This window comes from Saccostrea cucullata, unplaced genomic scaffold, assembly GCF_032062105.1.
Source record: "Saccostrea cucullata isolate Sc308-1 unplaced genomic scaffold, CSIRO_AGI_Scuc_v1 ctg883, whole genome shotgun sequence".
NCBI lineage: Eukaryota > Metazoa > Mollusca > Bivalvia > Ostreida > Ostreidae > Saccostrea > Saccostrea cuccullata.
The window spans coordinates 187,952-206,578 of NW_026925411.1; the positions used below are offsets into that span (position 1 = coordinate 187,952).

The 18,627-nt window shown below is 32.0% G+C and overlaps 1 protein-coding gene across 1 annotated transcript; it reads right to left on the reverse strand.

Moving 5' to 3' along the window:
- Positions 1 to 1,660: 1,660 nt before the first annotated feature.
- On the reverse strand, positions 1,661 to 17,925 carry LOC134268787 (von Willebrand factor D and EGF domain-containing protein-like). Its single transcript, XM_062751036.1, has 18 exons — positions 17,868 to 17,925; positions 17,024 to 17,224; positions 16,249 to 16,413; positions 15,932 to 15,991; positions 15,575 to 15,828; positions 7,949 to 8,035; positions 7,057 to 7,437; positions 6,823 to 6,972; positions 6,493 to 6,711; positions 6,021 to 6,223; positions 5,325 to 5,682; positions 4,708 to 4,863; positions 4,186 to 4,369; positions 3,784 to 3,968; positions 3,146 to 3,400; positions 2,595 to 2,754; positions 2,339 to 2,444; positions 1,661 to 1,980 (listed from the first exon to the last, which is right to left on the reverse strand). Exons 1-18 carry the CDS (start codon positions 17,923 to 17,925, stop codon positions 1,758 to 1,760), a joined length of 3,405 nt encoding a protein of 1,134 aa, XP_062607020.1. The 3' UTR covers positions 1,661 to 1,757.
- Positions 17,926 to 18,627: the final 702 nt, after the last annotated feature.

Genomic DNA, 18,627 nt, shown 5'->3' on the forward strand with positions numbered 1-18,627 from the left:
ATAAATACATTAAATAAATGAAATATTGATATAACGAACAGTCATCATTTTTAAAATCAATTCCAACGTTAACAATACAAATGAGAAGAAGAGCAAACATGAATCTATAAAATTGCTATAAATTATGTATTTCAAAATGTTCATTTAGTAAAGTTTGTATAAGAAAAGGCATATGATTTTAATATTGTTCATGTTTTACTTAAAAAATTGTAAACGTATGAAAATATTTAGAAGAAAGTAGTAATGTTACAGAATCCTCGCTTTCCCTGTTTTCCAAAAAAAAAAATCTTATGTTTATTAAAATGAAAACACTTGACATTTTTCTAACTATAACTGTTATAAACAGTTAGCATCACTTGAAGAATGAACTCACACAAATCATATCTACAAATACACAATCCTACTTTTTATTTATCAAGTTTGTATTTGAAAAAAATTTGAAAGTCTCAATAAATTTCATTCAGTGTTTAAAGGTACTTGGACACATAATTGAAGTCAATATTTTCTCTAAAATATTACGACTTACATATTTTAAAAGCATTTCACACAAAAATTAAAGAAAAATCTTCATTTAAATTCTTCATTTCATTTAAAAGTTTTGAAAACTTCAAATTTTTTGGCGGATTTGATTGACAAATCGAGCACACTCTTGTTATGTACACAGTTTTTGTAAACAGGGCACGAGTTCTGTTATTGTTGATGTTTTCAATTCACCGGGTGCGTTCAATCGTCACAGTCTGCTTACCACAACTGCACGGACTGACAATATATTGTGTGTTTGTTTTGCTTTCGAACATAATTATCTTCTCTGAATTTTTTGGATTATAGTATCAAAATTTTTCATTTATACATAACGAGATTGCCACTTTTCCTAAGGATTAAGAGTAGAATTAATTTGTGAAAGAGCAAGGATGTGTCAATCAAACCCGCCAAAAAATTTGAAATTTTAATATCTTTTATATGAAATAAGATTTTTAATTAATTTTTGTGTGAAATGCTATTCAAATATATAAGTCGTAATATTATAGAGAAAATAATAACTTCAAATCTGTGTCTAAATACCTTTAAAAGGAGTTGCGGATAATAGATGGGTAATAGACGTACACTCCCCACTTTTCAAGCGAAGGGTATAACCAGACACACTTTTGGGCTTTGAGTATGTTGGAAATCAGTACATTTCAGATTTACTAAGCTTGCGTCATCGATTCGAAGGGAGTCAGGTAAAGATAAAAAAAGATTGATATAATCATTAAACAAACCGGCTAATTGAAGTTCATGAGTAATTAATTATCATATGAATATTTCTCCTTCACTTAATATGAAGACTACGGATGTTTATCAGTCAGTATTTAACACCGCTGAACAAGCAACCTTCAGTTGGTAGATTTCTTGAGGAAGCGGCTGTTCAATCGATACAACATAAAATAATGCACATTTCTATGATAAAATGAATTATAACTCAGATAGTTTTGCTCTTAAAAGTATTTATATAGATAAAATAAAAACAATAAAAATTTGTTCTTTGTTTGCTAGTTATGGCATTTATGTTGTAACTATTACAGATACGCAGGTTGTATTTTTCTGCAACAGCTGCAACATCAATGTCCCTATTAAAAATAACCCCCCCCCCCCCCCCCAAAAAAAAAGAGAAACTTTATACAATTCAATATGGTAAAAAAGTTCATTTAAACAAAAAAAAAAGGTTGGAGGCATGTCACACATGATCCTCCAAAAACATCACAATTGGAATCATTAATTTAATTATCGCTGTAAGCCTTGTTTTCAAAGTACACGTGAATACCAGAAGCTGTCTGTGGACGAGATTCTGATTGTTCAGTAGGAGTTTTGTCGCTGTGTGGAACAGGACTAATTGTGTCGTATCTAGGAGGAGGGGACCGAGAGCGGCCCTGTGATATGGTGTCGTAATGTTGACGAGGTGGTTGACTGCATTCAACGGTGCTGGTGCCATCAGTCATTGGACTTGTAAAAGAAAAAATGTGGATATAACTGTTTTGACTTAGACAATACAAAATATTAATATTTTTTTTCTTTAATAATTTGTCCTCCTTAGTATTTATTTGCAATCATCTTATTTCTTGGGGGTAAATTGTCTTTGGTTAGCAATATTTTGTTGGTTCTTGGGGACGTTATTTCCTTCGTAATTTGTACATACATGTACAGAAATTCAATGAATAAATATGTTGAGAAAGTAATTGTGAGCAAGGATGCTGCTTCGTAGATAAAGGTGACCAACGAAATCCTAGATCATTGACCCACCACAAACATTTTTTTGACAGTAGTTTTCATAAAGAAAAAAAATAATAACATTTTGTAATACCTCGGTTTCCTTGAGGGTCGCAACTTCATATACAGTAGAGCACTGACAACAGCCAGAATAAGGACGGCGAGTACAATTAGAGTAAGTATCAAACCCATATGGACATCTACAATGTATATATACATGTGTTTTAAAAGCTGATATGACAAAACCCTTTACATAATGAGAAGAATAAAAAAGAAAAAGTACTGAGTATTACGACAAAGGATATATGTTTTTCTGATATAAATACACGTAATTTTAAACTTAAACATACTTTCCTCTTCATCAGATTCTGGTTTTTCTGGTGGCTGCCATCGTCCACCTCCTTGTTTTGTGGGTGGAGTCTGGGAAGTTGCTGACCATGTACTTCTTGTCCCACTTGTGGTTTGCTCAGTTGTTGTTGCTGTTGTTGTCGTTGCTGTCGGACAAGACGGCTACAGTGGGAAATAACAGGAAATGAAAGAAATTATGATATAATAAATAGTTCTAATCATTGAATTGTAAATAACATTGGAATGAGTGGATAGTTCTGTGTTGCAAACAAAGGAAATATCAGTTTTTATAGTTATACGTGTAATATTATTTGATGTTTTTATGAAAACATTTATATAATTAAGATATATAAAGTGTGATTATAAAATTGATATTATATTAATAACTTAGAAAAGTCATGACGCCAATTATTCCGTAGGACTTTATTAGCTTTTCTTTAAGAATATAATATGGCAAGGGTGTTGTAGAAAATAAAGAACACCTTAATTTTGTTACAAACTATTATAAAAATGTACTTTTTTCAGCATTTTTCAAATGATTTCAAAAAATTACCTTCAAAGTGCATTCAAATGTTGATGCATTACAATTGTAGCACTCATCATTATATATGATAAGTGTCATTGTGTCACCATAATTGACTCCATCATAGGAAAGATTGATATCAAAGCCACTGCCGTAAACATTTGCAGATGATGATCTTTTCCTACGTGAATTCATGGGAAAGTCTGCCCTTATGATAGTTAGCCCAATATACGTAGCAACTGTTGTGTGTGTAGATAGCACTGCTGATTTTCCTGAATCTGTTATCTGAGAAAAAAGGGTTAGATAAAATAAGAACCTTAAAAGTTCTCTCAAAACTAAATTAATCTATGAAATAAATTGAAATATAAAGATAAGGGACCTGTTTCCATGCTTGAGGCTTTTTCCTCTATAAGTTAAATATAAGTTAAAGAAATAGATTAATATCCGATTAAGCCCTTGAAGCTTAAAGTGACGCCATTAATACTTCTAATAAATATTTCCATTAAACATAAAAAGATACCTCAAAGTAATTCAATTTCACATGGATATTTTCCTCTAAAAAGTAACCGTAAATATTTGTTTTTGCGCATTCTCTTTTAAGCCCTTGAAGCTTAAAGTGACGCCATTAATACTTCTAATAAATATTTCCATAAAACATAAAAAGATACCTCAAAGTAATTTAATTTCACATGGATATTTTCCTCTAAAAAGTAACCGTAAATATTTGTCTTTGCGCATTCTCTTTTACTCGTTGTGCACAAGCCATTTTCCGGTAAGGAAGTATTGGTAGGAGGTGTTGATTTGGTGTGTGAACAATCGAAACCAACGAATGAAGCACTGCATATGCATACACCTGTGACGAACATAGATTTAATTCCATTTAAAGCAATTTGAAAAAAAAAAGAATGACGTAAAATTCTGTATTACGTTAACCTCTTGCATTACCTCGAGAAACCAAAAACAGATTTTTAAATTGTACTTTTTTTCTTCATTTCGTGGTCTTTCAATTTATGATTTGTAAACATTTTTAATTGGTACACGCAATCACACATATATTATTAAAGTCAAACCTCCAGTACAGACTCCATTATCCGAACAATTATTTGGACATACGATTTTTCCGATCCTGTCTACGACAGACTCTGTTTGGGTCCCATTTGTGTCGTAGTAAATCTCGTATTTTTTTATTTCTTCAAAACAGAATTGTTTAAGCGACTCGATAGTGTAGCTTGTAAATTCCGTAGTTCCGGCATCCTGTAGGTAAATTGATATTTTTTCACATCAATATATTTTGTTAAGACTATTCACATGAGTAAGTTAAATATAAGTAGTATTCATCAGTGCTCAAAAAATATTTTCATTTTCAGCAATTGAATAATTGTTTTGAAGATCTTATGCATAATTAGCAATTGTCCGGTAATTTCAGAGTTAACTTCAATGTGATATTAGAATGGCATTTTGTTAAAAATCATTATGTTAAAATTTATAATGTAAAAAGCGCTGGAAAACATTCTTATGAAGATAAGTTTTCCATTATTTTTTTTTTCCTTTGGATTTCTGGTCTTTTTTTATTTTGAATCTTCACACTTTACCCGTATATCCAGAATACATTCTTCTATGGCAATGTTGGTTCTGTTCTCCATTGGGATGTATTTCTGACATTCTGCTCTAGCTGGGTCACTAAGGACAGCATTCTCGCAGTGTGAACGAGCAGTCGACTCTGTCCACCCATTCTTCCAGGTAGGTGTCTAAAAAATCCGTCAATTAGTTATACAAAATCAGAGAATAATGCATTAAGTAACGGCGATAACATTACACGCTTTTATTTCTCTTAAGATCTGACTGAAATATTATCATACACTACGCCAGAGAGGGTTACAATAATACTACTGTGATTGATTGTTCGTTAAGGCTAGTAAGTTTTGTCAACAATTTGCTTTATCATAGATGCAGAAATTTTTGCGAGGAACTAATGGTAGTTTTCCAAGAGTTTGATACAATATGAATTGAAGATCACCAAAATTTCATTTCACATGAGAGGTCATCATTCTAGTTATCTTAAAAACGTAAAATTTCTAATTGCAATGTTTAAACATAAATCGTTTAAGCATCGTCCCTCTAAATATTCCACGTATGCGATACAAACGTGCGCTCTCACAAAATTGTTATGATGTTGATGAACGTATATGATTGATTCTTAAAAAATCACCGGTGGGATAAAGTTAGGATCAAACTGTGGATCTACTGTGAGAGGAGGTATATCTGTGACGTCATCAGAGTCCACACTTCTTCGAAGTATCTCATGTGAAAAATCCATATCGTTCGCTTCACGCTTGTACCGGTTTTGGTAGTTCTCACATGTAGATGTGAAACTTTCTGATGTTGTTTTTCGAGAGCATATCAGAGCCGGAGTTGCTATGGAACAATTTGCAGTGTAATGATTAGATAGTGGATCAGTGTAATTGGATACTTTTGTGGCACATTCACAGTATTTCTGTAGCTCAAAGTCACTGCTCTTCAACATTGGATTTGGTCCAAAAAGGCTCATCGTTGAATTAATGGCAACTCTACGATAAAAAGGCAATAAAGTTATTAAATACTTTTTTGGATAATTGTTTATGTTTCAGATCATTAAAGGCAATAATTCGTTAATGTTGAAATTCAGTAGCGCATTTTTTTCAATCCACATGGAAAATTACAAATATGAAAAAAAGAGCAAATCTAGACTTCATATTTTGTTTGCTACCAATCCTTACTGTGTTTTGTATTTATTTTAATTTCTTCATTATAATTCAATGATACTTCATTTTAAGCTTCTCCTTGTGAGTGAACAATTCTCGAGAGGGACGTTAAAAACAAACAAATATCATTTTACATCTGTTGATACTGTTGCCTTCATTTTTACCTCCAACTCGACTGGAAGACATTTTTGTCTGGGGTAGCAGAGGTGGATCCCTGAGGGATAAAGTCGTCAGTGTCATCATTGTTAGGATTGCCACATAATCCATCCACATTGTCCTCATCGAATATGGAGGGCGTAATGTGAATGTTATACAACCATCTGTGTCCTACTCTGTAGTTTACAATAGCTCCAGTAGGTAGAGTAATCTGAGAAGGCAATCGTAGGATCCCATAAAGAAATAAAGCAAGTAGTTGTATCTGCTTTACAAAGTGTTATTTGAAAATGGGCATTTCTTCAAAGTACTTACTGCATTTCGTTTTCAGGTCTTTACATACAATTTTGGAACATTAATGTTTCGTCTTATGTATATATCTTTCATCAATGAATTTAAAACGTATATATCCATTTGAATTTGAAATACTTTAATAAATGTAATATTTAAAGAATTTTCTTTCAGAAGAGAATTTGACTATACCTTTGTCCAAGGATTTCCAGTTTCCACCACAATGTGCCTATTGTCACACACGTGATACACAGTGTCGTGATGAATGAGAGGCGTGGAGTACCGGTATGATATCTCCCCACAGGTACGATGTACAAACAGAGAATTCTCCACCCTAACAGCAATACCGCACCCACAGGGACCCTGTCCTAACCATCCGTCCCAGGTACAGGACGAGAATAAGGCATGAACCTAAGATCAGATTTGTACATCAAATAATAATAAAAAATATTGAAAAAATAAAATATGTTATCCGCACTTCTTTAAATTGTAATATAAAATAAGGCTAAAAGACCTTCTTACGCTTATTTTTCTTCTGAGATCTCGGTACATTATAAATTCTCCTGCTAGCTGGGCGGTCCAATATTTTTTATCGAACGTTTCCATTCTTGGGTCGGTTCTAGCATAACAAAGTTTGTTATTCATGCCTTTATCCACATCATAAAGGAAAACCTAAGCAAATGCAATGAAATAATCTAATGTTAAGCAGAAGTTTGTTGTTTTCTATTTGGGTTTATTGAAAACACGTTATTTTACCTTAATATCAGGAATTGTCACATTGTCCCAAACTCCTGATGGATCCATTCCATTACGTTCAGAGCCAAGTCTGATAAATACATCTCTATCTTTGGCATTAATAAATCCGTCGGTTTTTCCGGTAACATTCAATGTTTTACTGAGCCACCAACTGGAGGATCTTATTTCTATCCCACAGGCTTTATCATCAAATGACACGGGTCCTTGCTCAGTGTAATTCTGACATGCTCCGACCTGGTCTTGGTATTCCGGGGTGAATATGTAGAGATGGGCAAAACAGCCTTCTTTAAATCCGATGTTAAAACAACCAACAGGCACGGACACTGTTAACTCGATAGACATCGTTTCTCCTTCTTTAACGGAATATGTAGAGGATGAAGGCTAAATAAAATGTTTATTATGTAATTTATAAGTATATGCCTTAGAATTATTCCTTTAAAATTCAGAAGATATTTTGTCAGCACGCAAATTCCTTCATAAAGGTTGCGTTTCACCTTCTTTTTTATTCTAAATAATTGCCAATGAAATGTTTCAGACATTACTTTCCCCCGATTTACTATTCTAAACTATTAAAAACTGCTCTCTTCCCATTTTTTGACTCACATACAAAAATTGAATTTATCTCTTTACTAAAACTTTGCAGGTTAAATGTATATCCTTGTCATTAAACACAACATTTTAAATTGTTCCTTTCTTATGTTTTATAAATACAAGGGATGTATAAAATGATCAAGTCCCACTTAAAGAGTTTAGGTAGAGCTAAATAAATCATTTTCTTTTCGGAAGGGGAATGTAAGTATTCTACAAAAGAGAGTTTGAATTATAAAAAAGAATAAAAGTTTCTATAAATCAAAAAAAAAAAAAAAAAAAAACAAAAAAAAAAAAAACTCACAAATATTCCGGCTTGAAATTCCATGCTATAGTTGTGATGACCTGGTGTTCCTCCGTCTGAAAATCGTACTCGCACTGAACACTTTACCTGTAATCGTAGAAAATTGACTTTTACTCATATTATTTATTGTCAAATAAAGCCCTGTTTATATGATATAACAATTTTTCCTGTATCCTTTTATCATGTTTATGTAGAAGACAGCATGCGTTATAATTATCTGTTTTAAGAGCCAAAATTTAACAAATTTAAGTTAAAGCTATTTATGCCTCCTCTTTTCTCAAATGCTACGAAAAAGGACAAAAGACAAATGTATATTAAAGTTGAATTTTATTGATCAAAATAAAGGTTTTGATCAATAAATAAAAATTGCAGTTAATATAAACATCAAAGGTTACCAACAAAATGGACAGTTGTTCTTTACACCTATAAAATATTTCTTACACACATGTATAATAATAACAGAACACAAACTCTATATTAACTACTGTTTGCCGAAAACAATTGTAAAACATGTATACACAGTTTTCTTCATACAAAACAAAATCCAGAATTTAACATGTGAAAACAGAGGGTATACAATGTAGTTTGAATCTCATAACACTGGCAAAGGTGCGGGACCTGAAGTGGTTAAGGGGAGGAGGGAGGGTACATAAAAAAAAAACTGGTTAAAAATATCACAAAAAAATCTTTGTTCTCCTCCAGGCTTAGGCTAGTACAGAAAAACGCCATCTCTTAGCCAATAAAATCAAAGGAAAGTTAAGAGGCTACATACGGGTTACTGACTAAACAAAATATGAGGCTCACCAAGGGTGAGAAATGTAAATCATGGAATTCGTTGTCATAAAATAATTTATTTACATAAGTAGCATAATCATGTATCTGAGATAAAAATATACATACAAAAATAAGTGTAGGTTTACATGATGTTTGTTATTCACGTTCAAATTCAAAGTTTGAAGTTAAATATCCCAACTTTAAACTGTGTCAACTATTTAATTCAGCACCGGAAATAAATCGGTTATTTTTTTTTAAATCTGTGATATTTATTAAACGAATTTGATTTAAAGTGTGTAATTTGCAGGAAAGTCCTATCTTTATGTAAAGAAACAAAACAAATATAAGGAACAATTTAATTTAATAAGTCTGAACTTATCTAAAATACGTCATATAATTAAATGTATATATATATATATAATAAAAAAAACCTTTAAAACACTTTTCGAAATATTTCAACCGTGTTACCGGCCTTCATCAGTCGTGTTTATTTCAATGCATAGCAACTCAACAGCATTATGACGTCAAAATGAACATAGAAATTGAGAGGCAATGTCATGCAATAAAATTGCGCCAAAAACATCTGAAAATATTGTGAGAGCAAAAATTGTACTTGTGTATCAAAATTTTTATCATACAGAATAAAATACTAGAATACGGGGTATATTAAAAAGATGGTTTTAAAGTATATATAAAAGTATATCTGTAAAAATAAGTATCACAGTCAAACAAATGTTCATAAATATATATATATAGAAAGCACAAAGAAATTCACTTTAACATGGATACCCACTTCCGCCCCAGCCCGGGGTTGAACTCTCGACCTTCGGAATCTGTCTCCTAGCAGTGCAGGAACAGCGCGCTAGACCGCTCGGCTATCTAGGCAAGTCAAAAAACTTGCTTTCGATGCCGATGGAATTCTCGCAGGCTGTCCTACACTACACGGTCATTGAGAATAGAAGTGAGATACAGTCATTTGGACATTACTTTTAACAGAGGATTGTTACCAATACATGTTGTAATGAAATTAATTATTATTTATAAAGCACAATTTACAACAACTCTTAAACTAACATAACTGCCCTAAGTGAAGAAATATTAATATGGAAAGCACAAAGAAATTCACTTTTACATGGATACCCACTTCCGCCCCAGCCCGGGGTTGAACTCTCGACCTTCGGAATCTGTCTCCTAGCAGTGCAGGAACAGCGCGCTAGACCGCTCGGCTATTTAGGCAAGTCAAAAAACTTGCTTTCGATGCCGATGGAATTCTCGCGGCGCTGTCCTACACTACACGGTCATTGAGAATAGAAGTGAGATACAGTCATTTGGACATTAGTTTTAACAGAGGATTGTTACCAATGCATGTTGTAATGAAATTAATTATTATTTATAAAGCACAATTTACAACAACTCTTAAACTAACATAACTGCCCTAAGTGAAGAAATATTAATATAGAAAGCACAAAGAAATTCACTTTTACATGGATACCCACTTCCGCCCCAGCCCGGGGTTGAACTCTCGACCTTCGGAATCTGTCTCCTAGCAGTGCAGGAACAGCGCGCTAGACCGCTCGGCTATCTAGGCAAGTCAAAATACTTGCTTTCGATGCCGATGGAATTCTCGCGGTGCTCTCCTACACTACACGGTCATTGAGAATAGAAGTGAGATACAGTCATTTGGACATTACTTTTAACAGAGGATTGTTACCAATACATGTTGTAATGAAATTAATTATTATTTATAAAGCACAATTTACAACAACTCTTAAACTAACATAACTGCCCTAAGTGAAGAAATATTAATATAGAAAGCACAAAGAAACTATATATATATATATATATATATATATATATATATATATATATATATATATATATATATATATATATATATATATATATATATATATATATATATATATGTATGTATGTCCAAAATTTAAATAATGTCTCAGTAATCGGATAACAATATTAAAAAAAGCTAAAAAGAAAACACAAAAATCCTCAGTTAAGCTTTAGCGCTTTCATTTTCAATCTTCAGAAGCTTATAATAGTATCATAGTAACAGTGATTATGACGTCATGTTAAGCGGAACGTTAAATGTCTATTATGACGTCATAGATACAATATGACAAAGGTACGGGGAAATCACAAGTAATTCATAAAACTCTATTAAGTTTTGGCTGAAAAATACTAATAAAATGTTTTTCTTTCTTTTCTTTTTTTTTTTATTAGTATTTTTCAGCCAAAACTTAATAGAGTTTTATAAATTACTTGTGATTTCCCCGTACTTTTGTCATATTGTATCTATGACGTCATAATAGACATTTAACGTTCCGCTTAACATGACGTCATAATCACTGTTACTATGATACTATTATAAGCTTCTGAAGATTGAAAATGAAAGCGCTAAAGCTTAACTGAGGATTTTTGTGTTTTCTTTTTAGCTTTTTTTAATATGTATGTATGTATATATAATCATATATATTATATATAAAATCAATAACTTTACTTGCCATTTGTTTTATCTCTTTACCTGAACAGTTCATTAAATTTTAAATATACTGTTTTGTATTTACATACGTATGTTATTCTTTATTCATATAAAATCTTATATGAATGTTTCCATATAAAGTATGAAGATAACGAACAATATCAAAGCTTCAAATCCATTTAACTAGGACAAATTTGGGTCACAACAAACACAGAAGTATAATCACATTAAAGAATGGTCAGAAGCAATGTAGAAGAAAGCATCCTCTACCGGCCAGTCACACCCGCCATGTTTTCCTTATCGTGATCCAAAAAAAAAAACTCCTGAAAACTTCATAGACAATTTGTGTGCAAGTGACGGCCTAACAATTTAAATGAGGATAGAAGGTCGGCGTTTGACTTAATGATCGATTGTATTTTCATTGTATCGACCATAGTACTTGAGAAATGTAAAAAGTAGTCACTACTTCTAACTAGTTTAATTAATATGTCTTTGATACATTTCAATTCCTAGTTCAAGAGCAATTTTTTTCAGTTCATGTACAAAGTTTTAAGTACCAGTCCACATAAAAATCAGACAAAGGGTTCTCAGAATTTGATGATTTTCAACTCATAGATTTATTTTGAAGAATGAACAATGTATGTAAAATGAAAAATATTTTGAGTCATGGTTACCGTGGAAACCCGGCCAAAGTAATTTCCTTTGCAACCGGCAGATTTTTCACTGTTGATGGACCAAAAATCACCTATCTTTATTGCTTAAAATAACATGTTAATACATTGAGAATTATTCTATCTTATTGGTGTAATAAAGATACATATTTAAAGTGTTCTAACAATGTAATAAAAAATATTTAGGTCTTAAGTCAGTTCTGTGCTAGACACTGGAAGGTACACATGTTTTACAATTTTTGCTGATTCAGCATTTTTCGTGATTTTGGCAATACTCAACGCCAAATTTTAAAAATGGCCAGATTTATACAGTTTTTGCGTTTATTTCACATAAAAGAAGAGGAATTTCTCTTTTAGAATTTGAGGTCAAATCCATGAGCTCTTTTGAAAATCGAATCTGTTGCTTAGCAAAAAATATGGCATTTTGATGCATTAAATGAGAAATAATGGGAAAAGTTTACGGAGAAAACAAATGGACTGCTATCTATGATAAAAGAGATACAAATTTTAAAAAATAGTAGAAATAAAGTTAGACTTCCTAGCAAATTATTTAATATTGCATTATTATTTATCTCCTTAGCAACAACACGTTTTCCATAGCAACGAGGCAAAGAAAGGTAATTTTGGCGTGTATACGTGTAATCTTATTAAGGCTTAATCAAATTAATGCAGAAAAATGTGGTTGAGCAAAATTGACAATGAAATGATGTTCTTCTTAATTTTTTGGGAACTTAATCAACCCATGGCCACGATTCCCTGTACATGGCAACCAATGTGCCATGTCTCCTGTAAAACAAATTTGACTTTGGGATCATATTGTTTGTCATGGAATTGGATATTCAAGTAATATGTTGTTAGTTGCATGTTGAGAGTTCGGAAAGAATGATTATGATGAGCAAGAGTGCCTCTTCCAAAATTATGAATTTCATGGCCCATGTCAGGGGTTCTGGTGTTAGTAAGGGGCTTAATTGATTATATACTGTAGTTAACATGCATTAATTCTTTGAAAATCTTCTCCTCTGCTCCTGGGTATTAAACAAACTAACCATATAAATAGTTATTATGAAGAAAGTAGTCTCTGTGATAATCATGAATTTCATGGCCCCAAGGTGAGGAGTTCTGGTTTTAGGGGGGGGAGCTCTATTGATTATATAGTGAACATACATACAAGTATTTAATATTGAAAATGTGCCTCTCTATCCCTAGGTATTAAAAAAACTAACTACATAGTACATAGTTATGATGAGGAAGAGTGCCTCTTTGATCATGGCCAAAGGATCAGCTTGTGAATTTCATGGCTCAAGGATCAGGGATTCTAGTGTTACTTAGGGTGGAGCTCTAATCATTATATGGTGAAATTGCAATAAGTCTTTGAAAATCTTCATTACTGTTCCCGGGTAAACAAACTAACTACAGACACAGTTATGATAAACTAGGATCATTCTTCCAGAATTGTGAATTTTAAGACCCCTGGAATAGGGGTATCATAGAAAGCTGGGGTTGGGGGTTGAGGTTGGGATTGGGGCTCTAACTATATATTGAAAATGAGTTATTTCTTTGAAATCCACTTCATGATATTAATCAAACATTTATGATGAACAAGGGTACCTTTTGCAAAACTGTGAAATGTGTGGGCCTAGGGTCAGGGGTTCTTGTGGGGTGGGGGCACTACTGATTATTGCTGAATATTACTTAGATTGGTTGAAATGCATTTTTTATCTCCTACTCTGTCTATGGGTATTGATTTACCAAACTAAACATGCTAAGTGTAGTTATGATGAGCAATGGTGCGTCTTTAAAAAATTTTGAATGTCATGGCCTTTGGTTGAAAACATGAACCAAATTCAATTGCAAAACTCATTATTTTGGATTTCAATGATTTATTCATGATTTAATCTTTAATATTTTTGATCAGTTCTGTCTTTAATTATACTTTCATTGCAGAAAAGTACTGCTTGAAAAATGTCAGACACGAAAACTTTAAAATATCGGAAGTAAAAATGATTCAGGAAATAAAATGCAACCATTGAAACCATGCCAATAATACCATGCACAGTGTCTTGAATTTAATCCACAATACACACTAATGTGTATGTACCAGTTACTTAAAATATTATTTATGGAAACTACCATTATTTTGGTATCATATCTGAAATACAATGTACATATACTGTATACAGAGTTATTGTCGCCCCGTGTGATTTTTGCCCGTTCACACTTAAAAGTAATTTTGTCCCGTTTTAAATTCGCCAAGTCAGAGTTCTGTTTAAGCAATTAGACTGTGTTTTTTTAACTAACCCGCTCACCTGTAGTTGTTGCCATGACACCAATTGATAGAACATTTTATATTTTTTTAGCACCCTCAACATATACAATCATCAACACGTTAATTGAATATCCATTTCCATGACAAACACTATGATCCCAAAGTCATATCTGTTTACAGGAGGAATAGGGTACATTGGTTGCCATATACAGGGAATCGTTGCCATGGGTTGATTAAAGTACCAAAAAAAAAAAATACTAAGACTTACCAACAGTTCACTGTTAGTTTTGCTAAATCACATTTTTCTGACTTAAATTGAATGAGCCTTAATAAAATTACACGTATAAACGCCAAAATTACCTTTCTTATCCTCGTTGCTATGGAAAACCTGTTGTTGCTATGGAGATAATGAATAATGAAATATTTAATAATTTGCTTGGGAGTCTAAATTTAATTATACTATTTTTTAAAATTTGTGAATCGTTTATCATAGGTAACAGTTAATTTTATTTTCCCGTAAACTTTTTTGCATTGTTTATTATTTTCTGCATCAAAACAACCAGAATTGTTGCTAGGCAACAGATTTGATTTTCAAAAGAGCCCATAGATTTGACTTCAAATTCTAAAAGAGAAATACCTCTACTTTAATGTGAAATACGCGTAACAACTGTATTAAACTGGCCATTTTTAAAATTTGGCCTTGAATATTGCCAAAATCACGAAAAATGCTGAATCAGCAAAAATTATAAAACATGTGTACCTTCCAATATGTAGCACAGGACTTAAGACCTAAATATTTTTTATTACTTTGTTAGAACACTAAATACACCAATAAGTAAGAATAATTCTCATTGTATTAACATGTTATTTTAAGCAATAAAGATAGGTGATTTTTGGTCCAGTCCATCAACAGTGAAAAATCTTCCGGTTGCAAAGGAAATTACTTTGGCCGGATTTCCATGGTAACCATGACTCAAAACATTTTTCATTTTACATACATTGATAATACTTCAAAATAAATCTATGAATGAAATTCTGAAAACCTTCATGTATCACTTTCATACAATTTTGTCTGATTTTTATGTGGACTGGTACTTAAATAAATCTACTTTATTGCTAGAGTGAAAAAGTCAAGAAAGGGATGTTAAACAACAAACAAACAAAAGAAATTAAAAACAATGGCATTTTTTTTTCATTCTTGTAAAACTAATATTTATATCATTATTTGTCATTACCTATACACTGTGATTACTACATGTGCTTTTAAAAAAGTTTTCATACTTATGTCTCCATCTAACGTATATGATTGTTTTTTATATTGTAATTAGATGTTTACTTGATATCTATCTTTATTAATCTTTGCGCCTATCGTCCAATTTTTAATTGCTATCATATATGTAGATATATCTAAAACTCACCACCATATTCAGGTTGTACTTGTGGACCCAGTCTCTAGGATAAAGCCAGCTTTGGTTGTCCTGGTAGGGTTTGGATTCTATGACCTTTACTTCGTCTTTGTTGATGTACCAGTAGGTGTCGTACCAGTAAGGTCCCCCAGAGGGCTCCATATGAAGACACTTGAAAACAGCTTCTAAAGGTTGATACTGAGCGAGCTGTTGGCCATATTCTAATGACACATTTACTGAAGGTGCTGTGTTCACAGGGGAAAGTGCTGAAACAATTGGTTATATTGTTATTTTACTTAAAACAATACTAAATTTGACAGTGGTGTTACATATATGCATATATGATATTCCGACCAAAACAATAATTACCTTGACAAGGTGTGAATCCAGACGCTGATGTTTGATCTGATGGACAGGGTGATTCCTCTCCTGAGGAAAAGGTTATATGGATAATTGTATCTTGACTTATAAATGATAAAATTCGTTTAAATAACTCAGAGAGTAGCAACTTATATAATAGTAAATAGGTTTAAAAGCATGTAAAATTGCATTGCAATACTTCTTTAAACAAACAATTTTTCTGTAATTATTCAACATAAAATACATAGATGAATACCTTTATTTAGAAAAGCAATAGAAAAGTGCACAATTGACATTTTTTTCTAACACTACTTGACATTATTTACCTATGCAGTATCCAGTAGCCGTTTGAGGAGCGGGTACAAGGTAATATACTCTATATCCGCCACAACTCTTTACTCTGATCGTTAAAGTACTGTCACATGAATTAGCAAAACCCACAATACAGACTGTTCTGGTTACCTCCCCGTCAGCGTCAGAGGGAAGAGTACCTTAAAGAGTAAAGGAACTGTCTATATACCGTAAATCTGGAAATTTTTGCTGTAGATAAATTTTTAGCAAATTTGCGAGTTCATAGCATTCGCTAAACTATTTTTCTTAAAAATAAATTACCAATAAGAAAATGTAATCAAAGCAGTGGTAATTCGCAAAATTTTAAAATGTAAAAATTAATCAACACCAATTTGACCCGAATTCGCAAAATAAAATTGGCGTAAAAATTTCCAGATTTACGGTACTACATTGTTACATAATTTGGAATCACGTAGTTTGACGCCTTGTATGCCATTTAAGGTAAATGTAATTGAATTCTGTATTTCTTCATTCATTCATATTCTGGAGATGAACCTGGATTGACTGAATTTAACTGTGTGTTTAATTTCTTAAGGCAGGATAGAATGAATCAACATTATTTGAAATAACAGTAGATATAACAGTATGATTAGCAATTTATTTACAAATATTTTATAATATTCACATTCTTACAGCAGAAATTTACTAAATATATTCAATTCATTGAGAACTCAAAAGGATACAGATAAGCAAACCCTATTAATAAATAAAAACTTCGAAAAGTAATAAACCAAGCACACTTTTATATACCTTGCATCCACATTGGGAATAAAGTACCACACTGGCTCATAGCAGGAGCTGATGTAACCATATCATTTCCCGCCCCACTATCAAATCGATACCACCCAGTGGATAGAAAATTGTCACTGACAGCGGTATCTGACGATTGTAGTGTATAACCACCGGAGCGCTTGTACTGCCCGCTAAGCAGGGTATACGAAGTACACGGGTCTGCATGAAGAAATGAATAAGAAAAAACGCAAATAATCTAATATTTGTGTAACAGGAAAGGAGAAAATGTATGACTGGAAATGTATGACTGGACCGGGAATCGAACCCGGGTCCCCTGAATCTCTAGTAAGGTGCTCTACCAGCTGAGCTATCCATGCCGATATCCACGGCCCAAACCATTACAATTGCATTTCTACTACTTTTTCAATGTGTCCTTTATTTTACGTTTTAAAAATATTTTGAAATCCTGAACACATTTTATCAGTAGATATTAGACAAAAAGTGATATTGAATCAGTTTGTTTAAGAATTAGATATATATTTTTAATTGATGTGAATAACCTTGCAATACGATTTATTATGTAAATCAAACTCAAGATTTGAAAAAAAAAAGTTTGTGATCTGCATTTATACAATGCGCACCACAGCCCTTTATTCATAGAATAGAAAAAGTTGTAAATGTATAGATACAAAAGCACATTATCAAAAAAATATCCAAGGTTATTACGGAAACTTTTCTATTCTGTTGGCAACTTATAAAAAATCTTATCTTACATATATATAAATGTATTTTTAAGCGGAAAATTTTTAAATATCATAGAATGTTTCAATCTTGTAACTTGTACAAAGAAATCGTCACATACCTGCCAGCGTGTATTGAAGCAGGCAAAGAACTGGTAGGATACTGATAGGAGAGATCATTACCTGGAAAAAAGCATGCACAGTCAACGTTACCTCTCTCTAATGTGAAAAAAAAACCATATGAAGGATATAAAGTGAAATATTACATCAGCGAAATTAAATGTATAAAAAGATACTTTAAAATGGAATGCCTCACTATCTAATAACATTACTTTTTTTTCAAAATATTTCTGAAAACTTTTAAATACAAAATGGAGATTTTAATATAGTTTAACAATGAATTTTCAATAACATAATTCTTTATGCTTGTATATTGCTAACGATAATCTCATATTAAGAGCATAACAATTATTATGTGCTAGCAAAATAAATCATAATTTTAGGGTTAAATTCCTATGAAAAATAGAAACGAAATGATTCTGAATGAAAAATAATATGTATTGTTACATGTATTCTCATTAACTGTTATGAAAAATGTGAAGGTATTTTCTTGAACCAAAACAAAATTAATTGCTCTAAGGAAAATATTTCGCTTTTGCTTAAAAAAATAAATCTAAGGTAAAATGCTCAAAATTTTGTAGATTTTTGAAATCAAATGCTATTGATATGAAATGGCAAAAAGTAATTAAAATGTAAAGTATTACATACCTTGAGATGAAAACACCAGCATACATGAACACTGAGGATGGTTATCTAAAAAGAACAGAAAGAAGTAAAACAATTTTTATCGGGGTAAAAATACGATCAGAAAAATTATATTTT

What these genes read in the sequence shown, in the direction of transcription:
- LOC134268787 (XM_062751036.1), bottom strand. Translation starts at nt 17,925, where the DNA reads ATGATCTCTCCTATCAGTATCCTACCAGTTCTTTGCCTGCTTCAATAC. An exon ending in TGACAATTCCTGATATTAAG is followed by an intron (nt 6,973 to 7,056) that starts GTAAAATAACGT and finishes GCATTTGCTTAG; the next exon opens with GTTTTCCTTTATGATGTGGA. An exon ending in AGAATCTGATGAAGAGGAAA is followed by an intron (nt 2,445 to 2,594) that starts GTATGTTTAAGT and finishes TATACATTGTAG; the next exon opens with ATGTCCATATGGGTTTGATA.